General features: G+C 35.0%; 1 protein-coding gene across 7 annotated transcripts in view; it reads right to left on the bottom strand.

The window, feature by feature from the left end:
- Nucleotides 1-18,649, bottom strand: part of LOC118190077 (uncharacterized) — a 115,150-nt gene that overhangs the window by 30,181 nt on the left and 66,320 nt on the right. For all 7 annotated transcript variants that reach the window (XR_004758357.2, XR_004758356.2, XM_035360798.2 and 4 more), the window contains exons 24-25: nt 5,908-6,003; nt 1,225-1,380 (exon numbers count right to left, since the gene is read on the bottom strand). Coding sequence is in view for 5 of the 7 variants with exons in the window: in XM_035360798.2 (XP_035216689.1) it covers nt 1,225-1,380; nt 5,908-6,003 (252 nt within the window). In the remaining 2 variants the exon portion in view is untranslated. The remainder of the gene's footprint in view (nt 1-1,224; nt 1,381-5,907; nt 6,004-18,649) is intronic.

Here is an 18,649-nt window from a genome sequence, read left to right as displayed (position 1 = left end):
CATCGGAGTACTGTCGAACTTCCAGTTAATTAATACAGTATTCGCCGCTTATTAAAATCATTTCCGTTCCGATGCTATTTGAGTTTATCAAGTGGCCGAGTTTTTTTTTTTTTCTTTTGATATTACTCAATCTTGGACTGTATTTTGAATTTCTTAAAATTGTTGGTAGCCTTTTTAATCCCCACCTTTCAGTTTAAGAGTTTTCTTTAAAGATGATGATTTACAAACTTCAAATAATTCAATTTTGAATTTATCTATCAAAATACTGACTAACAACTAATCCAATAATTAATCATAAAGTAATTATTAAAAAAATTATATTAAAATTAAACTGATAGTTTTATTTTATTTAAAATTTATATTAAAAAATAAATTTACAATTTTTTTTTCACTTTTCTATAAAAATACTTCTATAATTACCTACAAATAATTAAATAAAATTTTTAACTTTGATAAAATGTTTAACTTTTACAAAACTTGTTGTATCCGTGGTTTTTTTTATTTTTGATAGTATTCAATCTTGAACTGTATTTTGAATTTCTTAAAATTGTTGGTAGCTTTTTTGATCCCCACCTTTCAGTTTAAGGGTTTTCTTTAAAATTTGGAGTGCTTTTCAAGATTTGGTTGAAGTTGGGATGCCATCACGTTTCTCTGCAAGTTTTTCAGTTATCTGAACACTCTCTGTAATATCACAGTCAATTTTTACACGCGTTGTCTCAATACTGTTGTCAGTTGACACATATTCTAAAAATGAATATTCATAATTTCCCTTACCCCTGATGTCTAAACCACAAGCTATAGCTTCCATTTCCTCTGTCGTTTCTGTTATACGAAAGCTAAATTTTCGAAAACAGTTTTTCACTGTTTTAAGAGATCGATCCCCCTACATTGACTGTAATATTTATATCCTCTAACAAAGATATCGATTTACTTTAGCAATTCCAATATCAGTGTCATTGTGTGAAATGCTTTATAAAACAATAGATTAAAATAATAGATATCATAAACACATACATGCTCTATAAATGGTTACAAATTTCAAGATTAAACAGATATCAGTATGTACGTTAACATCATCCTGAAAATGTATCAATCCAGTAAATGGAACAATGCGAATTAAACAATGAATATTAAAAAAAAAAAAAGAAAGAAAGAAAGAAAAAAAAACTGTAAATAAATGAAGTCAAATATATGCAAAATTATATACAAATATTATACACTTACTTTTACCAATCCAAGCATAGAAGGTTTTTTTATGTCTCTATATCTTTCTGTAGTTACTCGAGTGAGTTCTTCTTCCTTTATTACTCTGCCAAAGAATGCTATTAGACTTCCTTGAGAGAAATAATCAAGCTCTTCTGATTTCAAATTGGGGAATATCTGAACAATAGAATTTTTTTAAATGACCTACAAAAAAGTTAATTATAGCATATATAAATTTAAAATATTTTAATAACTTCTTAATACGATAGCTCTTTGCACGTAATCATTATTAACATTTAGAACCAGGGTATTTCGGGAAATAAAATGAAAGCAAGTACCACATCTGAAGATTTCGCCATTAAAAGAACGATTTGGTTATTTCGATAAGAGTCCACAAATTATATAAAGGTATCATGACTATCAACTAAAGACATCATGACTATTAACTAAAGACATATACTTTAATCTATTAAACTACTACACTTTTCGATATGATAATTTTCAAAACAAGACGCTATTATATGTACCCGTACCACATTTTTTCGGACCCAACCCAGAACATATCTTTTAAATTACTTAAAAGTCTTAACAGGCTGTTGCAACATTAAACTTTATTTATTCAGTTGTATATTTAACTAGACATGAATTTTTTCAGAAATGATTTGTTTGTTATAATTACATCGTAAAAGTCACAAGGAAGTTCTGAATTAATTTTAACCTTTAACAGATGTTTAACAGTTGATAGTAAAAATCTATCCCTTTCCGCAGGCCATATGTTCCCCATGATTAAAATAAAAGACTCTTAACTGGAGTTGAGTCTCAGGCAAAAATATCGCTAACTCAACCACTTTAAAATATTGCAACAATTGATATCAGTCTGTTGAACACCTTAAAAATTGCCTTCCACTTCTCTTTAATAGCGTACTTATTCGTAACCTGAAGCACAAGCTATTCTTTTGTTTGAATTATCTGCTTCAACTACTATGAAGATTCATCAAAAAGTCATCAATATTTATAAAATCTTTTATAATTTCATTAACAGCATTCACTCTCTTCTCAATAAGACCAAGCAATTTAAATTCATAAATTTATACACTGAAACTTACTAATTTTATGAAAACTAGTTCTCCACAACTTTAAGTATTGGATACTAGCATTATAAATTGTCTATGCTTGAGAAGAAATTTTGTTCCTGAACATCAATATTTTGTAATAATTAGTAATTCTTTGGCAGAAGATGGTATAAATTTGTGGGCTCTTCTTTCCTGAGGTTGACAAATTAATTCAGGATATTTCTGAAATGCTTCTGCTGCTATGATAGAATTAGCTTCTAGTTTCAAAACTACATTATTAAATAACTGTAGAGTACCAAATAAAAATTTCAAAAACAGTTAACTTTTTTTAGATTTTAAAAAAGAATCAAATAGTAATTTTGAGCATTTTCCCGAAGATAAAAAGAATGATTTTAGGTTATAGAAATATTCACCAACTTAGAGGAACGTTTACGAAATTCATTTGCATCCGTTCTTGACTCTTGAGCACCCTCATCACGATGAAACCGTATTCTTATAAAACTGTGCAAAATGTCTGCAATTTTTTATTGCGAGCAGCAGGTTGAGAATTTTCCGTAACACCCAAACTTTTTTCCTACGACATTCCGTTTAATGAACTCAGCACTAGCTATGCAATAAAAATACAGTTTACATTGCAATAGTTTGGATGACTACCCCTATGGAACGGTACCAAAACGCTGACTTCATGCTTCGAAATATGACTCGTTATGATTGCTGTTATATACATCTATAACTAGATACTGATGCCATAATTAGAATGACCATCAATGTGTAAAAATGCACCGACGTAACTTACGAATTTGATTACAAATCCGAATAATTCACAAGTTTATTAAAATAATAGATCGCTAGAGAATGAAAATTAAAGAAAAGAACTGAAATACGAGGAATCAAATTAATTATATAATAGAATGATTTGGTAAGTCAGGAACATTGAAAGCATGAAAGAAATAATGCGCACAATACAAATGGTATAATTTACTGAAAAAATACAAATAAATAAATCCCTTTCGAAATACTGTATGTAAAGGAGCTGTGCATATATTTTTTCGCTTTGCGAAGAGAAAGAAGACTCGAAAAAGATACGGACCGTTTCCAATGTTTCTATAGTCAATTTGCTGTTAACAAGAAAAAAATCGCAGACGCGGAAAACGGTTGCAAAGTGCAACTATTAAAAAAAACTGTTTATCAGCTTTGTCAAAGGCATGTGGCTCAATGCAGAAAAATTTGTGCAACCCTGTATGAAAACTATTTAGCAAAATATAAATGGAAATACAATATGACCCTTGATGAAGCATGGATTTACCTAAATGATTGCAACAAAATAAGGTCCGTTTATTATCGAAAATGAAGAGAAAAAATGTACAAATCTGATTTCATAAATGCAAAGAAAGTTTCAGTAAGGGATTAATGACTGTAGCAGGATTCTGCTACAATAAGAAATTAAACTAAAAAGAGTGGGAAAAAATGATAAAATCAACTCATCGTAATATCAGTAGAACGTTTTACGTCCAACTTTTACAGAAGAAATTCCATTTCTTAATTCTGATTACTTTCAGAGAGTGAAACTTCATTAAGACGAAACAACAAGTCATAATTCGAATAGTACCTACGTATTTCTTGAAAAAATGAAGACTGATTCAGGTATTGCAAAGCTAACTGTATAGAGCTCCGGCTATGAAAACCACTGATTAAACCAGATGGGAAGAGCTGTGGCGTCAGGAGTAGGAGTTTCCTGTAGGCTGAGAGTAGAGAAGTAACATAATAGAACACTGAATTAGAGGATACGTTTAACTGGGTGGGACTAATTTCAGAGCCATACTTGATTTAGAATAAAAATAAAGAGCTGACAATAAAATAAATGATATAGGGGGAATAACATAGAGCAATAGGAAAATTAATAATTGAAGCGACCATAATAAGCAAAAATTAAGTGAAATACATAAATAGTAAAAATTTAAACAATTAGGATTCGAACTGCCGACCCTGTTGGTCTGCAATCCCGTGTTCTATTCAACACCTTATCGAGGACGAGGTCAAAGTGCAAAATAAAATAAATTAATTGTTTGAAGGACAAATCTCTAGATGTTTCCTCTCTAGGACTTTTCCTGTTATTATTATCATGAAAATCTTAGTTTGTGGTATAGATTCATTATTTACTTTTTCAATACTGTTAAAGATCTTCTCTGCATTTTTCGCCATAAATTTGGCTAAACGTTTGATTTTGTATTCATAGCGAATAGCAGTATTCCTGATAAATCATCTACTGGCTGTCATTTGCCTAAGGACTGTATTTTGTTTTGCAAGCGTAGCCCCAAACAAGACATGCATATATCATAATGGCTCACAATATGGCCTTATACATAAGTAATTTATTTTCTACAGATAAAACTAAGTGCCGGAAAATTAAGGAGAATAGTTTAGCTTTAGTAGCCCAGAACTTGGAAGTAATATGCGTAAGGGGGGCTTTCATTGAGTTTTTTATCTCAAATAATGCCAATGTATTTAACTGGCTCACGGGATAACTGGTACTTGATAATAGTTTAGATTTTGATCCAGGTTTCTTGTGAAAATGGCTGCTTCGGACTTGTTCCCTTTAACAGCAATTTTCCATTTCTGAAGACAGGACTCCAGTGCATGTATATATTCTTGTAAAGCTTGGACGACTGAACTCGGAGAAGCGTTTTGGGTCATGAACGCTGAATCTTAAGTAGAGATGACTAGTTATGTGTTTATGTGGTGTGGTATGCCATTGACATAAATTATAAATACTATTAGTCCAATCAATGATTCTTTGGGGGCCACCCTCAAGTATTTGATGGCCAGTAGAGTAATAACTGTTACAGCGAACGGCAAAATATCTATCCTTAAGATATGAATTAATGATGTATGTGATGTAGCCTGGGAAACATAAAGTAATTAGTTTGTAGAGTAACTATTCAAGCCACACATGGCTAAAATTACCTAATTCATTATGACGCTGTTTCAGTGGGAAGTTTAAAACCTTCACTGTTAACATTCAAATTTGATCTCGTATCTGAATTATGAGTAACAATTTTAAGTTTACGAATGCTCCTGTTAGTGGCTAATCCCAGAGGTATTAAAATTTAATTTAACCCTGATCATTCGTCTTCTTCAAAAGAGCGGCAAGTTGCTCAGCCATAGTACATCGGCGACTCCAGAATCCGTGTGTGTAACAAAGCATTGTTCTGGAGTCTAAGTAGCATTCTTCAAATTTTTCGAAACAATAGTTTTGATTATTCATGTCTAAGCCTCCCTTCGCAAAAGTGCTGGTCTGTACGTTAATGGGATAAATTTGTATATTTGTTGGTTAGCCAACCGACGGAAAATCCATTCCTTTTGCAGTCACAAAGACATGCATCCTTCTCACATGATAATAGAAATGGGAAACGGAAGTAAATAATGGTTTTATATATAGCATGCAAATAGCCAAGGAAAGTTTAATTATGGAAATTCAGTTTTTTAAGCAACATTCTTTTATGCAGTCTGAAAAATATAACTTCTGCGTATAACACTTTTGTCACATTCTTATTTAAATCATTACTAAACTTAATCAAATTTAACCTCAGTTTTTTAATATAATTAATTAAATAAAAAAAGTTAACCTTACATCTGAAATATTGAAAATGGTGTGATTGTAAAAGGTCATCCAACCATTTCGATAATAATGGCTACGGCAAGCAGTAGCCCACACTACTTCTTCTGTCTGAAAAAAAAGAAAGAAACTCATTAATCGATTACGATTACAGAGTTCAGTATTTCATAGCAAAATACTCTTACTTTTTTTATTACAGTCTAACTTCATAAAATAATTATATAACTTCTTGACCACAACACTCAATAACAACAATTGCTTTTCCTATCTTTATATAGTATATCTTAATTCTACAGCAGCCAAAAATATAAAGATATAAGAGCAACTGCATTTTTTGAGTGTTGTGGTCAAGAAGTCATACAAATATTTTATTTCATAATTTTTACTGCTGATCAAGCTAATAGAAATAGCCTTTAGATTATTTTTCTTTATTTTCTTTTCTTTGTTATCTCTAATTATATCTCCTCGTGTTGCACAAAGTATACCATGAAGCTTATACAAGTAATTTACAGAACTAATAAAATAAATAAACAAATCTCCAATAGCACTGAAAAGAGTGAAGAAAAATATATATAAATAAAATAAAAACAAAATAAAAAATCTGGAAGCCTTTCAGATTTTATATTACGCCCATAGAAGCGTTTTTTTTTCATTTACAAACATTTCCTGAGCATTTGGGCTGTGGCAATCTAATGTCCGACTGCGTCCAATCCACGTCATGTGGTTTATGTAAAAAAAATGCTAGCGCTGCAGTGAACTCGCTCACTTCGCCCTTAGCTGCAGCATAGGATGTTTGAATTTTAGTTTAGTGGTTTTTGCTATTCGTTCTGTTATTTCAGTTGTGTTTAAAGTTATGGTGTGTGTGAATAAAAGTTATGTTTAAAGAAAAGGAGTCATGTCAATTCAAGGATATGCACCAAGTACATAACCACCACGCCACCATAAAATGGTGACCCGACGTCAACGACCATAAAATGGCGATCCGGCTACTTGCATGAAGCTTATACTGGTTGTTCGTTCAAGAGCTTGGTTCCAGAACTTTTGTGTTTCTTCCCTTCAGCCACTGACATGGAGGAAACAGCAGCCGTCAAGATTCCAGTTTACAATCCGATTGACCTGGCATTGTGGTTTGCTATGTGTGAAGCAACTTTTGCTTTAGCCGCACTCAAGCCTATCACGGATTCGAAGACAAAATTTAACTGCTGCGTCGCTCATTTGCCTCCGGAAATCGCTGCGTTGTTTAGAGATATTATTCTCCGGGAACGTACAGATGCTTCCTACGAAGACCTCAAAGCTGCTATTACGGAACGCTGTGGTGAAAGCAGTACGAGTGAAATACGGAAATTACTCACCGGCGAGCAACTTGGAGATAGAAAGCCATCATAACTTCTACGAGTAATGACTAGGCGGGCTGAAAAATACAACGTGCCTGACTCTTTGTTACTGGAATTATTCATGCACCAGATACCGCCAAATGTTCAGTCAATTCTAGCGTCGGTTGAGCCGCTCGATTCATCGAAAGCTGCCAGTATCGCGGATGGAATATTGGAATTTACACCCGCTCAGTTAAGCTAAGTTTCTTCTCGTGTACCTCTCAAAGTCTCTTAGAATTCTAAATTGGATTCCCTGCTGGAGGAAATGTGCAAATTTCGTAGCGAGGTTTTGTCTCTACGACGATCCTGCAGTGTTTCCCAAAATCGCTATAACAGGAAGCGAAGCCCTTCAGCTAAAGCTGCTTCGAACTGTTCCTATTGTTGATATCATCATAAATTTAGCGATAAAGCTAAATTTATCCACCATGTACATTCCAGGGAAAGTGTAGCGGCGACATGCGCTTTACCCTCTGAGTCTCGTCGCCTTTTCATTAGAGACAGGGAATCCAATAGAATATTTTTGTGCGACACTGGCTCAGACGTCAGTCTTCTTTCAGCAACCAGACAGGAAGCGGGTCAAACACCTATTATGACGTTTTCTGCAGCAAATGGTACCCCTATTCCAGTTTATGGACAAAAAGCGTTAAGTATTGACCTTGGACTTTGTCGTAATTTTAATTTTACTTTTTATGTGTGTAAAGTGTGAACAAATATTATTGGATCTGATTTCTTGCATTATTTTGATTTATTACCTGATTTAAGGAACAAAAAAACTTGTTGATTTAAAAACACATTTGAAAATTAACTGTAGTGTAATTAACACACATTTATATTCTGTTAAAGCAATTATTACAAATTGTATTTATGATAAATTACTGTCTAACTATCCTTCACTGTCAAAGCTTCCTGATCTCAATAAGACTGTTAAGCATAATACTATGCATTTCATTGAAACCATTGGTCCTCCTGTTTCATGCAAGCCAAGGAGATTAGCTCCAGATAGATTAAAAATTGCTAAGCATGAAATTCAGAAAATGATCAATTTAGGTCACATGCGACACTCCAAAAGTAATTACTCCTCTTCTTTTCACATGGTGTCAAAAAAAGGCACAAACGAATTGAGACCTGTGGGAGATTTTCGGAGGTTAAATCCTCAGACGGTGAAGAATAAGTATCCTATTCCCAATATTTGCGATTTTGGCAGCGGAGTTACATGGAACAAAGGTATCTTCTCGATTAGATTTAGTTAAAGCATATCACCAAATTCCAATTAATCCCTCTGATATCCATAAAACGGCTATTGCCACTCCTTTTGGACTTTTTGTGAGCACAAGAATGCAATTTGGGTTATTCAATGCAGCTGCAACCTTTCAACGCTTTATTGATGAAGTAACTCGCGAGTTGCCAGGAGTATTTGCTTTTGTCAACGATATATTGATAGCGTCAAAAGACGAAAATGAGCATTTGATACACTTAAAAGCCCTTTTTGGAAGATTAAGTAATTATGGGTTAAGACTTGATGTATGTAAATGCAGTTTTGGTTTAACTTCTTTGGAATTTTTGAGTTTTCATGTATCTGAACAGGGTTTAAAACCTTTACCCGAGAGGGTAGAAGCTATTCAAAAATTTCCTAAACCAAACACATTAACTCAGTTAAGGAAATTTCTTGGCATATTTAATTTTTACAGACGTTTTATGCCAAGAACTTAACATGTTTTAGCTCCCTTGAATAGGTTACTGGAAAGCCGCATTAATAAAAGGAAACCTTCACAACCAAGCAAAACAAAAGAATATCCTCTCGAATGGGACGACGAAGCCGAGAAAGTATTCGAAAATGCAAAAAAAGGCAATTGCTGAGGCAACCCTTCTCAAACACCCAATTCCTGGTGCGACTTTGAAATTTTGTACTGATGCATCGGACGTTGCGGTTGGTAGCTCATTTATGCAACTGCATAATTCAGTTTGGGAACCCATTGCGTTTCTATCCGTTAAACTCAGCAAAAGTCAAAGGAAATGGTCAACTTATGATCGACAACTATTGGCAATTTATTTGTCTATTAGGAAGTTTCGGCACATACTTGAAGGCAGGATCTTTACAATCTACACTGACCAAAAGCCCTTAATATATGCTTTTAAGGAGAAGCTCGTTCTCCGCGACAACTCCATGACAACTTATCTTGATTTTATTGGCCAATTTTCCACTGACATACGATGCATCAAAGGTCGTGACAATATCGTTGCTGATGCCTTATCTAGGGTAGAAATAGATGCAGTATCTGATAATCAACACATTGATTATAAAAAGTTATCCGAAGCACAAATTCAGGACTCTGAAATTCAAAATTCCTTATCTCAATTTTCACCAGTTTTTAAACTTGAGAAACACTACTTCCCTTTAGAAGATGTTACTCTTTACTGTAATATGAACGCAGGTATACCTCGACCGTTGATACCTGAATCTTTTCGCTCTAAAATATTTCAGAAGGTTCACTGTCTTTCTCATGTCGGTATTTCAACTTCAACAAAGCTAATTACTAAGCGCTATTTTTGGCCTAATATGAAAAAATTTATTAAAACTGCAGTTCAATCATGTCTACAGTGCCAACGTTCTAAAATTCATAGGCATACGAAATCACCGTTGGGTACCTTTTCCTTGCCTGATGCAAGATTTGCACATATCCACATTGATTTCATAGGTCCTCTTCCACCGTCTGAAGGTAACCGTTATTGCATGACAATTATTGACAGGTTTACCAGATGGCCAGAAGTCATATCTACTGTCGACATGTCAGCTCAGACGACTTGTAAAGTGTTAGTGCATAACTGGATAGCAAGATTTGGCTGCCCGGTATCAATAACAACTGATCAAGGCCGAAATTTTGAATCTCACTTATTTAAGAATTTAATGAAAATTTTGGGTACACATCGCATTAGAACTATTGCTTATCATCCTCAGTCCAATGGACTGATTGAGAGATTTCATAGGAAACTTAAAAGTTCAATAATGGCTCATAACAACCCAAAATGGACTGAAATTCTGATTATTGTTCTGTTGGGCATTAGATCTGCCATTAAGAAAGATATAAATGCTACTTGCGCTGAACTTGTCTACGGTACTACACTTAGATTACCGTCAGATATGCTGAATGCTAGAAATACTGTATCGCCTACTGAATCTTATTTGTCACAACTTCGATCAGTCATGCATTTAGTTAGACCTATTCCAAACTCTAGGCATATTCAATCACCAATTTATGTACATCCAGCACTTCAAGCCTGTTCTCATGTATTTCTGCGTATCGATTCCGTTAAACCACCTCTATCTCCACCTTACGCTGGTGCTCATACCGTGGTTAAACGAATGGATAAAAATTTTATTATTGAGGTAAATAACAAAATGATTACAGTTACAATCGATCGTTTAAAACCAGCATACATGTTGTCAGAATGTATAAATTCACCTGTAATTCCTCAGTTTCCACAGGAAGACTGCGAAGACTCAAAAATTGTTCCAAAACAAGTAGTTACCCGCATTGGACGTCGTGTTCATTTTCCTAAAAAAACCAATTACTGTAATATGATTAAAGTTTTCTTTCGTGGTTAGCTGCAAATGTTACAATGTATAGATACTTGGAATAATTTTTTTGCATACGTATTGAGTTATATAAAATGCTTATTAACTTTTCATTATTTCTGTTTAACTAAGTTATGCATTGTATGGATATACACTCACGTTTGTGAAAATTGCAACACCATGAAGGACTTACGCGAGTGAGCTGAAATTTTCAGGAAATGCAAAGTAGCGCATGATATGCAAATGATTAGAATTGCAAATCCGTAGCGCATGCGTATGCTGAGCAGCGCCCTCTGAACGGCTGATGGATCCGAATAAATAGACGGCTGTAGCGAGGCGTGTATGGTTATCGGTGGTTATCTGCTAGTGGCAAACGTTAACTCAATCTGTACTTATGCCTCGTCGACGAAAGAGAGCGAGATTTGAACAACTTACAGAGTTTGAACGAGGGAGAATCATCGGCCTTCGTGAAGCTGGATTGTCGTATCGTGCAGTAGCCTCTCGTGTGCAGCGTAACAGCAGCACAGTGATGCGCGTTTGGAAGCAGTGGACGGACGAGTGTCGGACAACTCGGAAATCCGGGAGTGGACCCCGAAATGTGACGATAGCTCGCGATGATAGAAACCTGGTCCGCATGGCGCGGACGGACCGTACAGCTTCCTCTAGACAATTGGCAGCACTGTGGTCAATATCTACAGGTGTTTCATTGTGTGCTTCATCAATTCGTAGACGTCTGCTGCAGTGTGGACTGCGCGCATGGACTCCTTTATACAGGATCCCCCTAACGCACGACCATTGCCGCCTGCGGCTACAATGGGCCAATCAGCATAGAGACTGGCGTGCTGATTGGCAGCATGTCGTGTTTTCTGACGAATCCCGCTTTAATTTGTGGTACCATGATGGCCGCATTCGTGTCAGACGCTATGCCGGTGAACGCCACCTTCCGGAGTGCATTATCGAACGCCACAGTGGACGAACACCCGGAGTTATGGTCTGGGGCGCCATAGCATATCATAGACGATCTCAATTGCTACGAATTGTGGGCAATCTGAACAGCAACCGGTATATCCGTGAAGTTCTACAGCCCGAAGCTGTTCCCTTCCTTCAAAGCTTGCCAGGCGCTGTATTTCAACAGGACAATGCCCGCCCTCATACTGCTTGGATTGTTAAATCCTTCTTTGCAGCGCAGCAGGTACAGCTTCTTCCTTGGCCTGCGTGTTCCCCGGATATGTCGCCAATTGAACATGTGTGGGATGTCATTGGTCGGCATCTTGCTCGTGATCCTCGTCCTGTTGCGTCTGCAGACGAACTTTGGGTACGCGTACAAACGATATGGAATGCTCTTCCTCAGTCAGACATTCAAACTTTGTTTGACTCCATGCCACGTCGTGTAGCAGCACTTATTGCGGCGCGTGGTGGCCACACAAAATACTGATTCTGATCTCTTGTTCTTGTTTGTTTGCTTTGAACATTTAATCATTTATTTGTACCACTACCACTCAACTGTGTATTAAATTGCATTCAATTATGACGATTCCTTCTTGGTGTTGCAATTTTCACAAACGTGAGTGTATATTCCAATCATAATTGTAAATGTATTATTACTATTCATGTATTTGTATTTCTTTTTGTACGTACAATTTTAAAGTATAACTGTTATTTGAACGTGCATATCTTAAATTGGAAATTTACAGCCAACCCTTTTGTGTCGTGACTGTGTCACTGGGGGGATACTCTGTGGCAATCTATGTTCGACTGCATGCGCAGCCAATCCACGTCATGTGGTTTATGTAAAAAACTGCTAGCGTGGCAGTGAACTCGCTCACTTCGCCCTTAGCTGCAGCATAGGATGTTTGAATTTTAGTTTAGTGGTTTTTGTTATTCGTTTTGTTATTTCAGTTGTGTTTAAAGTTATGGTGTGTGTGAATAAAAGTTATGTTTAAAGAAAAGGAGTCATGTCAATTCAAGGATATACACCAAGTACATAACCACCACGCCACCATAGGGCTAATGTTCCTTTGGGCTAAATTTGAAAACAGCCTATCTTTCAAATTTCTTTTAGACAGCCTCGCGGGCTGGAGATAAATATATATATATATTAACAAACAAGGTAGTTAGTACAATACTGTATGACCAATTTGGTCTAGATAATTTTTTGCGCAATATGCTGCAAAATTAAGTATATTAGAAATTGTAGAAAGCTCGCCTAAAAGTTACCAGAAGCTGTGGCTCCAAGAAAAGTTATATATATATATATATATATATAATAAATATACAGTGTTGCCGCTGTTCACTTTGAAATTATTGTGTTAATCAAAAGTTCAAAGTTTTACAAAATGTGAAATACGCAATAAAGCAATTCCAGGACTACGTTATTCAAAATCTGATGCCTCCAGGTACAGTTGTTTTTTCACAATGCGAAAACATGCATTTATGCAAATTCTTCGTTATTTAATTTGTTAAAATACATTACAGGGCGATAATATTTGGTGGCAATAATGTGAAAAGTGATTCAGACCTTTATCCCGTTTCGGTTCCCTGGGCTAACGTTCCTTTCCACTAAAAATAAAATGAGTAATGAAAAAGAGAAATCAATAATCGAAATTGACAATGAAATTCTAAAAAGTAGAAACTGCTTATTTAATCTGAAGAAGTTCAGAAAAATTGGGAACAAAATACAGGTATGTGCTTCAAAGTTCTTCTGCTGTACATGATGAACACATTCAAGAAGAATACGCTTAACCTCTTCATCGCCGTTACCGCAGCTGCACACAGCACTTGAAGCAAGTCCATATGGGTTCAAATAGCTCTTAAAATACCATGTCCAATCAAAAATTGAATTAATTTAAAATCTATTGAAAAAGAATCTACTTTTATTCTGGGAAAAATAAAGAAAGATGTATTAGAAATATATTTTCAAAAAATGTCTAGCCAATTATTTCTTTAAATGAGATAGTTCAAATTTAGCCATAGTATTAAAAAAACTGACACTAAACACAAGATTATTTCGGAACAAAAGATCAAGAACAAAATATTAGAAAAGAAATAAGAAGGCAAAAAATTCTGAGAACGAAGAATTGGGAAGTATGGGAAGAAATAAAATAAGAATGGTCAAAAGTTTATTCTGTAAGAATTTCCTAGCTAACATTTGCGTCAGTTATTAATTCTGAACAAAGCGTGCTGCTTTTAATATGTAAAACCAAGTTTGCCTTATTTTCGACAGAATGTTGTAGATGAGTAACAGTGGAAGAAGAAGAAGAAAACCATTATGGTCATGATCACCGATTTATCCAGTGCTGTACCTAATTCATGCAGAAAGAAATTCAACTGAATTTTCTATCCCAATAATACAAAACAGGAGCTGATCAAACACTAATAAGAGATAGCTATGAAATCCTAACTGAATGAATAATTCAAAAAATGTTGCCAGAAAATTGCCATTGAAAAAACTTCGCCAAAATAAAAATCGCGGTAGAAACTTATTATAAATATAAGGTTAAATGTAGAGGTAAAAGTGAAAGAGGCATTAGTTCATCTCTAAATGGTAACGTCTCTGGTCCACTAACCATCTTTGAGCATTGAACGGCTGTTGCGAGTAATCCGCAATGAATATTCCACCAGGCGCCTTGATACAAAATTACTTGTCTTGCTACTATATTGCTTGTTACATTGATCACGTTAATTAGTTCTTGCTTGCACAGAAATACCTAAAATATTGTCCTAAACAATATAGTCTTGAATGCAGAATAATTATAGTCTTAAATACTCCCCTAACACAGATATTTTTGAATAAATAATAAAATCTTTATGTAGTAATAATAAATAAAAAACAGTAATAAATACAATACTGAAAACATGCTTCAACTCAGAACTATTGTAGTAGATACTATTAATAATAGAAGTGTAATTACTTGATAAAAGTTCGCGCCTTCACTTGCGAATATGTTCATGATATTACTTATTTTGATTACGGCTGGAGTTTTAATGATAAGTCATTTAAATAGCCAGTCATTATTTTAGCTATGTCTCAGATGAAATTAATTGGCCATTGGGCACTGGAAAACATAGTAGTCTGAGCCTCCCCAATCACCGCGTATGCAGATGTTAGAAGAAGAAATTTTTTATCAAAGAAATATGTGAAGGGGCCATGACTTGTTATATACTGGGTAAAAAAGGGGGTTGGAATTCGTAAGTTTCTCTGTAATTTTTGTGAAGGAATCGTGTGTTGCTCTCCCATCTAGAGCGGAGTAGTTACATTCTTGTTACAAACTTTCCAGTACTGTTTTCTTCAGTTTGTACTTTAGATGACAGCACTGCCAGGGCAAGCTGACTAATGAACCTATTTGCATTTGAGGTGCTTGCTTTGGAAGTTCATTAGCCTTCTCATTATCTTGATGGCCGGAGTGCCCTCCTACCCAGGATACTGAGCAGTTGATTTCACATTGGGTTGAGATATTATTAATGTTCTATACTACTGGCGAGAAGTTCATTGGAAGTTTGATAGCCAAGAGTGCTACCTGGCTGCCGGCGTGAACATTTAGGTTCTTCAGGTATAATTTATTTGCATAGGATATTTCTGTTTGTATGGTGGCTAATTCTGCTTGGAAAACGCTGTTGTTGTAGGAAAGGTATCCCAACGAAATAGTGAAATTTACTGGAGATATTATGCTAAATTGCATTTTGTTTGCAGAAGTTGCCGGATGGTTTTGATAGGGAAAGAGGTTTTTGCTCGAAATCATCTATGATCAACAATTGCCCTCTCAATTCCACACTTTGTTTTAGTTGGGGAACTTTTTTAGTATATGCAACTTTAGTTTCTGTTGAGTATGTTGAGGGAAATTACTTCCGAAAGAACATTTAGGACTAGTCGTTCTGAAGGCTCTAATGTTTTTCAATAAAAAGGATCGTTATATCGCTCTAAGTATTCTTATTTCATTGCAGTTGACGGATGAACACATATTGCCGCTCCTAATGTAAACATTTTGAAGATCAACTTTTTAACTAGTATCTTCATTAAATAGGAATTTAAACCCCATCCGAAACCTCACGTACGATGTAAGGCTGTGACTATTGAATTTGTACGGTGTTTTAGATGTTCTTAAAGTGCAGAATCCAAGAGAGTTTCTGGTCTATTGTAATACCAAGATATTTGATGCTTTTTACATTCAGTAGCGAAAACGTTTTGCATAAGCTTCTTGCGTAGAAGAGAGATATTTCTTAACTTAATGAAAGAATATCACTATTCAACGATTACACCAGATTTAAGATGAGGAAAAAACAGCATAATATCGATCATCTCAAGTTAGGACTTCAGTTTATGCAGTGCTTCTTAAAAGACAGATACACTTCATTCTGCTGTTTGTGCCTTTAATGATCAGACATGTTATCTGCAAGAACGCATTAGATGACAGGCAGATATTGTCCAAACAGCTGACAACAAAGGCACCAATAATATCTTTACTTATTCAGTGAAGATCGTAGTACCACAGGTGATAGGTGACGGAGGACGTGATCATCATGCCTTTACCATTATGGTTAGTTGGTATTGCACCACATCCACCATTGTTTAGGAGCACCTAGATGGTAAATGGGGGCACACTTAGGCGGCTTGCACCAACCGTAGAGACCCATCATCTGATGCATGGGCCCTACAGCCAGTTGTCCCTAGTGGTAATTTATTGAAAATTTTGATATTATTACATAGCGAGATACATATAGTTATACAATGGCATACATACAGTCTTACAGCTGAAGACAATGAAATACATATATATATATATACATTAATATAGTGTGTTTAAATTTACATGAGAATTTTGAGAATAATTTTCCTGGTTTCAATACACCTATAAAGTATACACCTTATAGTAAAGTAATAAACATATAGTATACATAATATAACATAAACATAGTATAAGTAAAATAATAAATTTCTAGTATAAATAATAAAACATAAACATAGTATAAGTAAATTGATAAACATATAGTGTATGTATGTATACATAATTTAACCAAATAATTATTTTGACATTTTTCTTAATTTTAAATATAGTTTATGAAGCTCGTAAAATTCATGTGCTCATAAGTTCATAGTTCATAAGTATAATTTCAAAAGTGAATTCCATGAGTATAAGGTCATATATTTCATAAATTCATATAGTTGTTGTGTAGCAAATTAACGTAATTAATCTAATTTCAGCTATCAAAATTTAATGTATTAATTATTCTAAATTTTATGCTACACAACATGTATTTGTTCAATTAATTATTTGGTATTGTTTGGTAAATTATTTATCTGATTTAGCACGAAAATATTTAGCTAGCGTCATTCGTTCTTCCTTGTATTCGCGATTACTCACACAATGGATCTTGGTAAATTTTCACGCAATAAACTAGGATTTTTATGACTTAAATTAAGTTAAACCCTTAAAGTTTAATATCAATAGATGCAGAAAAATTAGCACTTTAATGAGACTACTTTCATAATTTCACCTTCAACAGAATTTAAGTTATAACCATTTAATTAACGTAAAACTTGCAAAACCAATTGCTTAGCTTAAAAGGGGGAGGAATTCACTTTTAACGGAAAAAATGTGAGTTCCTTGGGACTTCTTGAGGGAGCGGGTATGGTTGCCATATTTTTACAAGTGCATGTGTTTAGGCGTGGCCACGGAGTATAATTTATACTCCGTGGGCGTGGCCTTTGCTTGGCGCGTATTTGGCGAGAATTGAGTTCCGCCTTTAGTTCAGCGTTGCGGAAAAAGTAGAATTTTTGCATGGCTTAAGGCAGGAGTTTTCGGCAACTGGTTTTTTCATCTTTTCGGGCGGGGGTTTAGCCAAGGTGGGAGTCCCGTCGTATCTAAAAGGGGTTGTTTTCGCGGGAATTCCTTCTTCTTGACCCTCTTTCATGTAAGTGACTTGCACTTTTGGAAGAGCCTTTTTTTTGCTTGGCCTCTGTTCCCTGAGTTTCACAATATGAATGACGAAGACGCAGATTCTCGTGGCCTCGGCCCGAGATCTTGCTGCGTTGCCAAACTGCAGTAATTTCTTCAAAAAGATATTCTAACAGAAAATTCAACGTTTTCCTTCATAGCCAGCATAGTTTCATACTTTGTTTGATTTGTTAAAATGTATCATCGGATTCAGTTTTCGTATCCAGCGAAGTTATCGTCGAAAATTCAGTCACCTCATCGACTTTGTCAGCTGCTCAATGATTAACGAAAAAAATTTAGTTTTTCTCTTGCTGCTTGCGTGACCTGCCTTCATGACATCTTCAGTGTTCCATAGAACTTTTGGCTCCGTTCGTCGTCTCTCGGCGTGAGTTCTTCTGGGTGATGTCTTGGTGTTAGCGTCTCATTCTCCATCTTTGAGTGCCGGAGTTATCAGACATTTCTACATTTCTATCGGACATATCTGGGTCCGCCTCTGATGCCAAGTTCCTGTTCGTCGCCTGCCTGAGCCGTTGGTTCTACACGAAGGAGATCTTGGTAACCAGTTGATATTAATCTCGTGTGACTGCAACGTCGTTCCTTATTCATGCAGAGAAGTCATAAAACACTTCTTTCTCAGTTTTGTTCAACCCTGTTAAGTTAAATAATCCGATTTGTTAGATAATTGAGGGAATAATAATTAACCATGCTAAGCTTACTAGAAATAACTTGTTAGAAATAAAAGGAAATTCTTAATAGACAATTAAGCTAATGGACTTTGGTTAAGGGTAATTAATTTTGTAAAGGTTAATTAAATTTGCTAAGGTTAATTTATTTTGTTATGATTAATTGATTTTTAGTGTATCAGATGGCTTCAGAAG

Source organism: Stegodyphus dumicola, chromosome 6 (assembly GCF_044657685.1).
Source record: "Stegodyphus dumicola isolate Sdum_Otavi_A_Nest chromosome 6, ASM4465768v1".
NCBI lineage: Eukaryota > Metazoa > Arthropoda > Arachnida > Araneae > Eresidae > Stegodyphus > Stegodyphus dumicola.
This window is presented reverse-complemented; position numbering and strand designations above follow the sequence as displayed.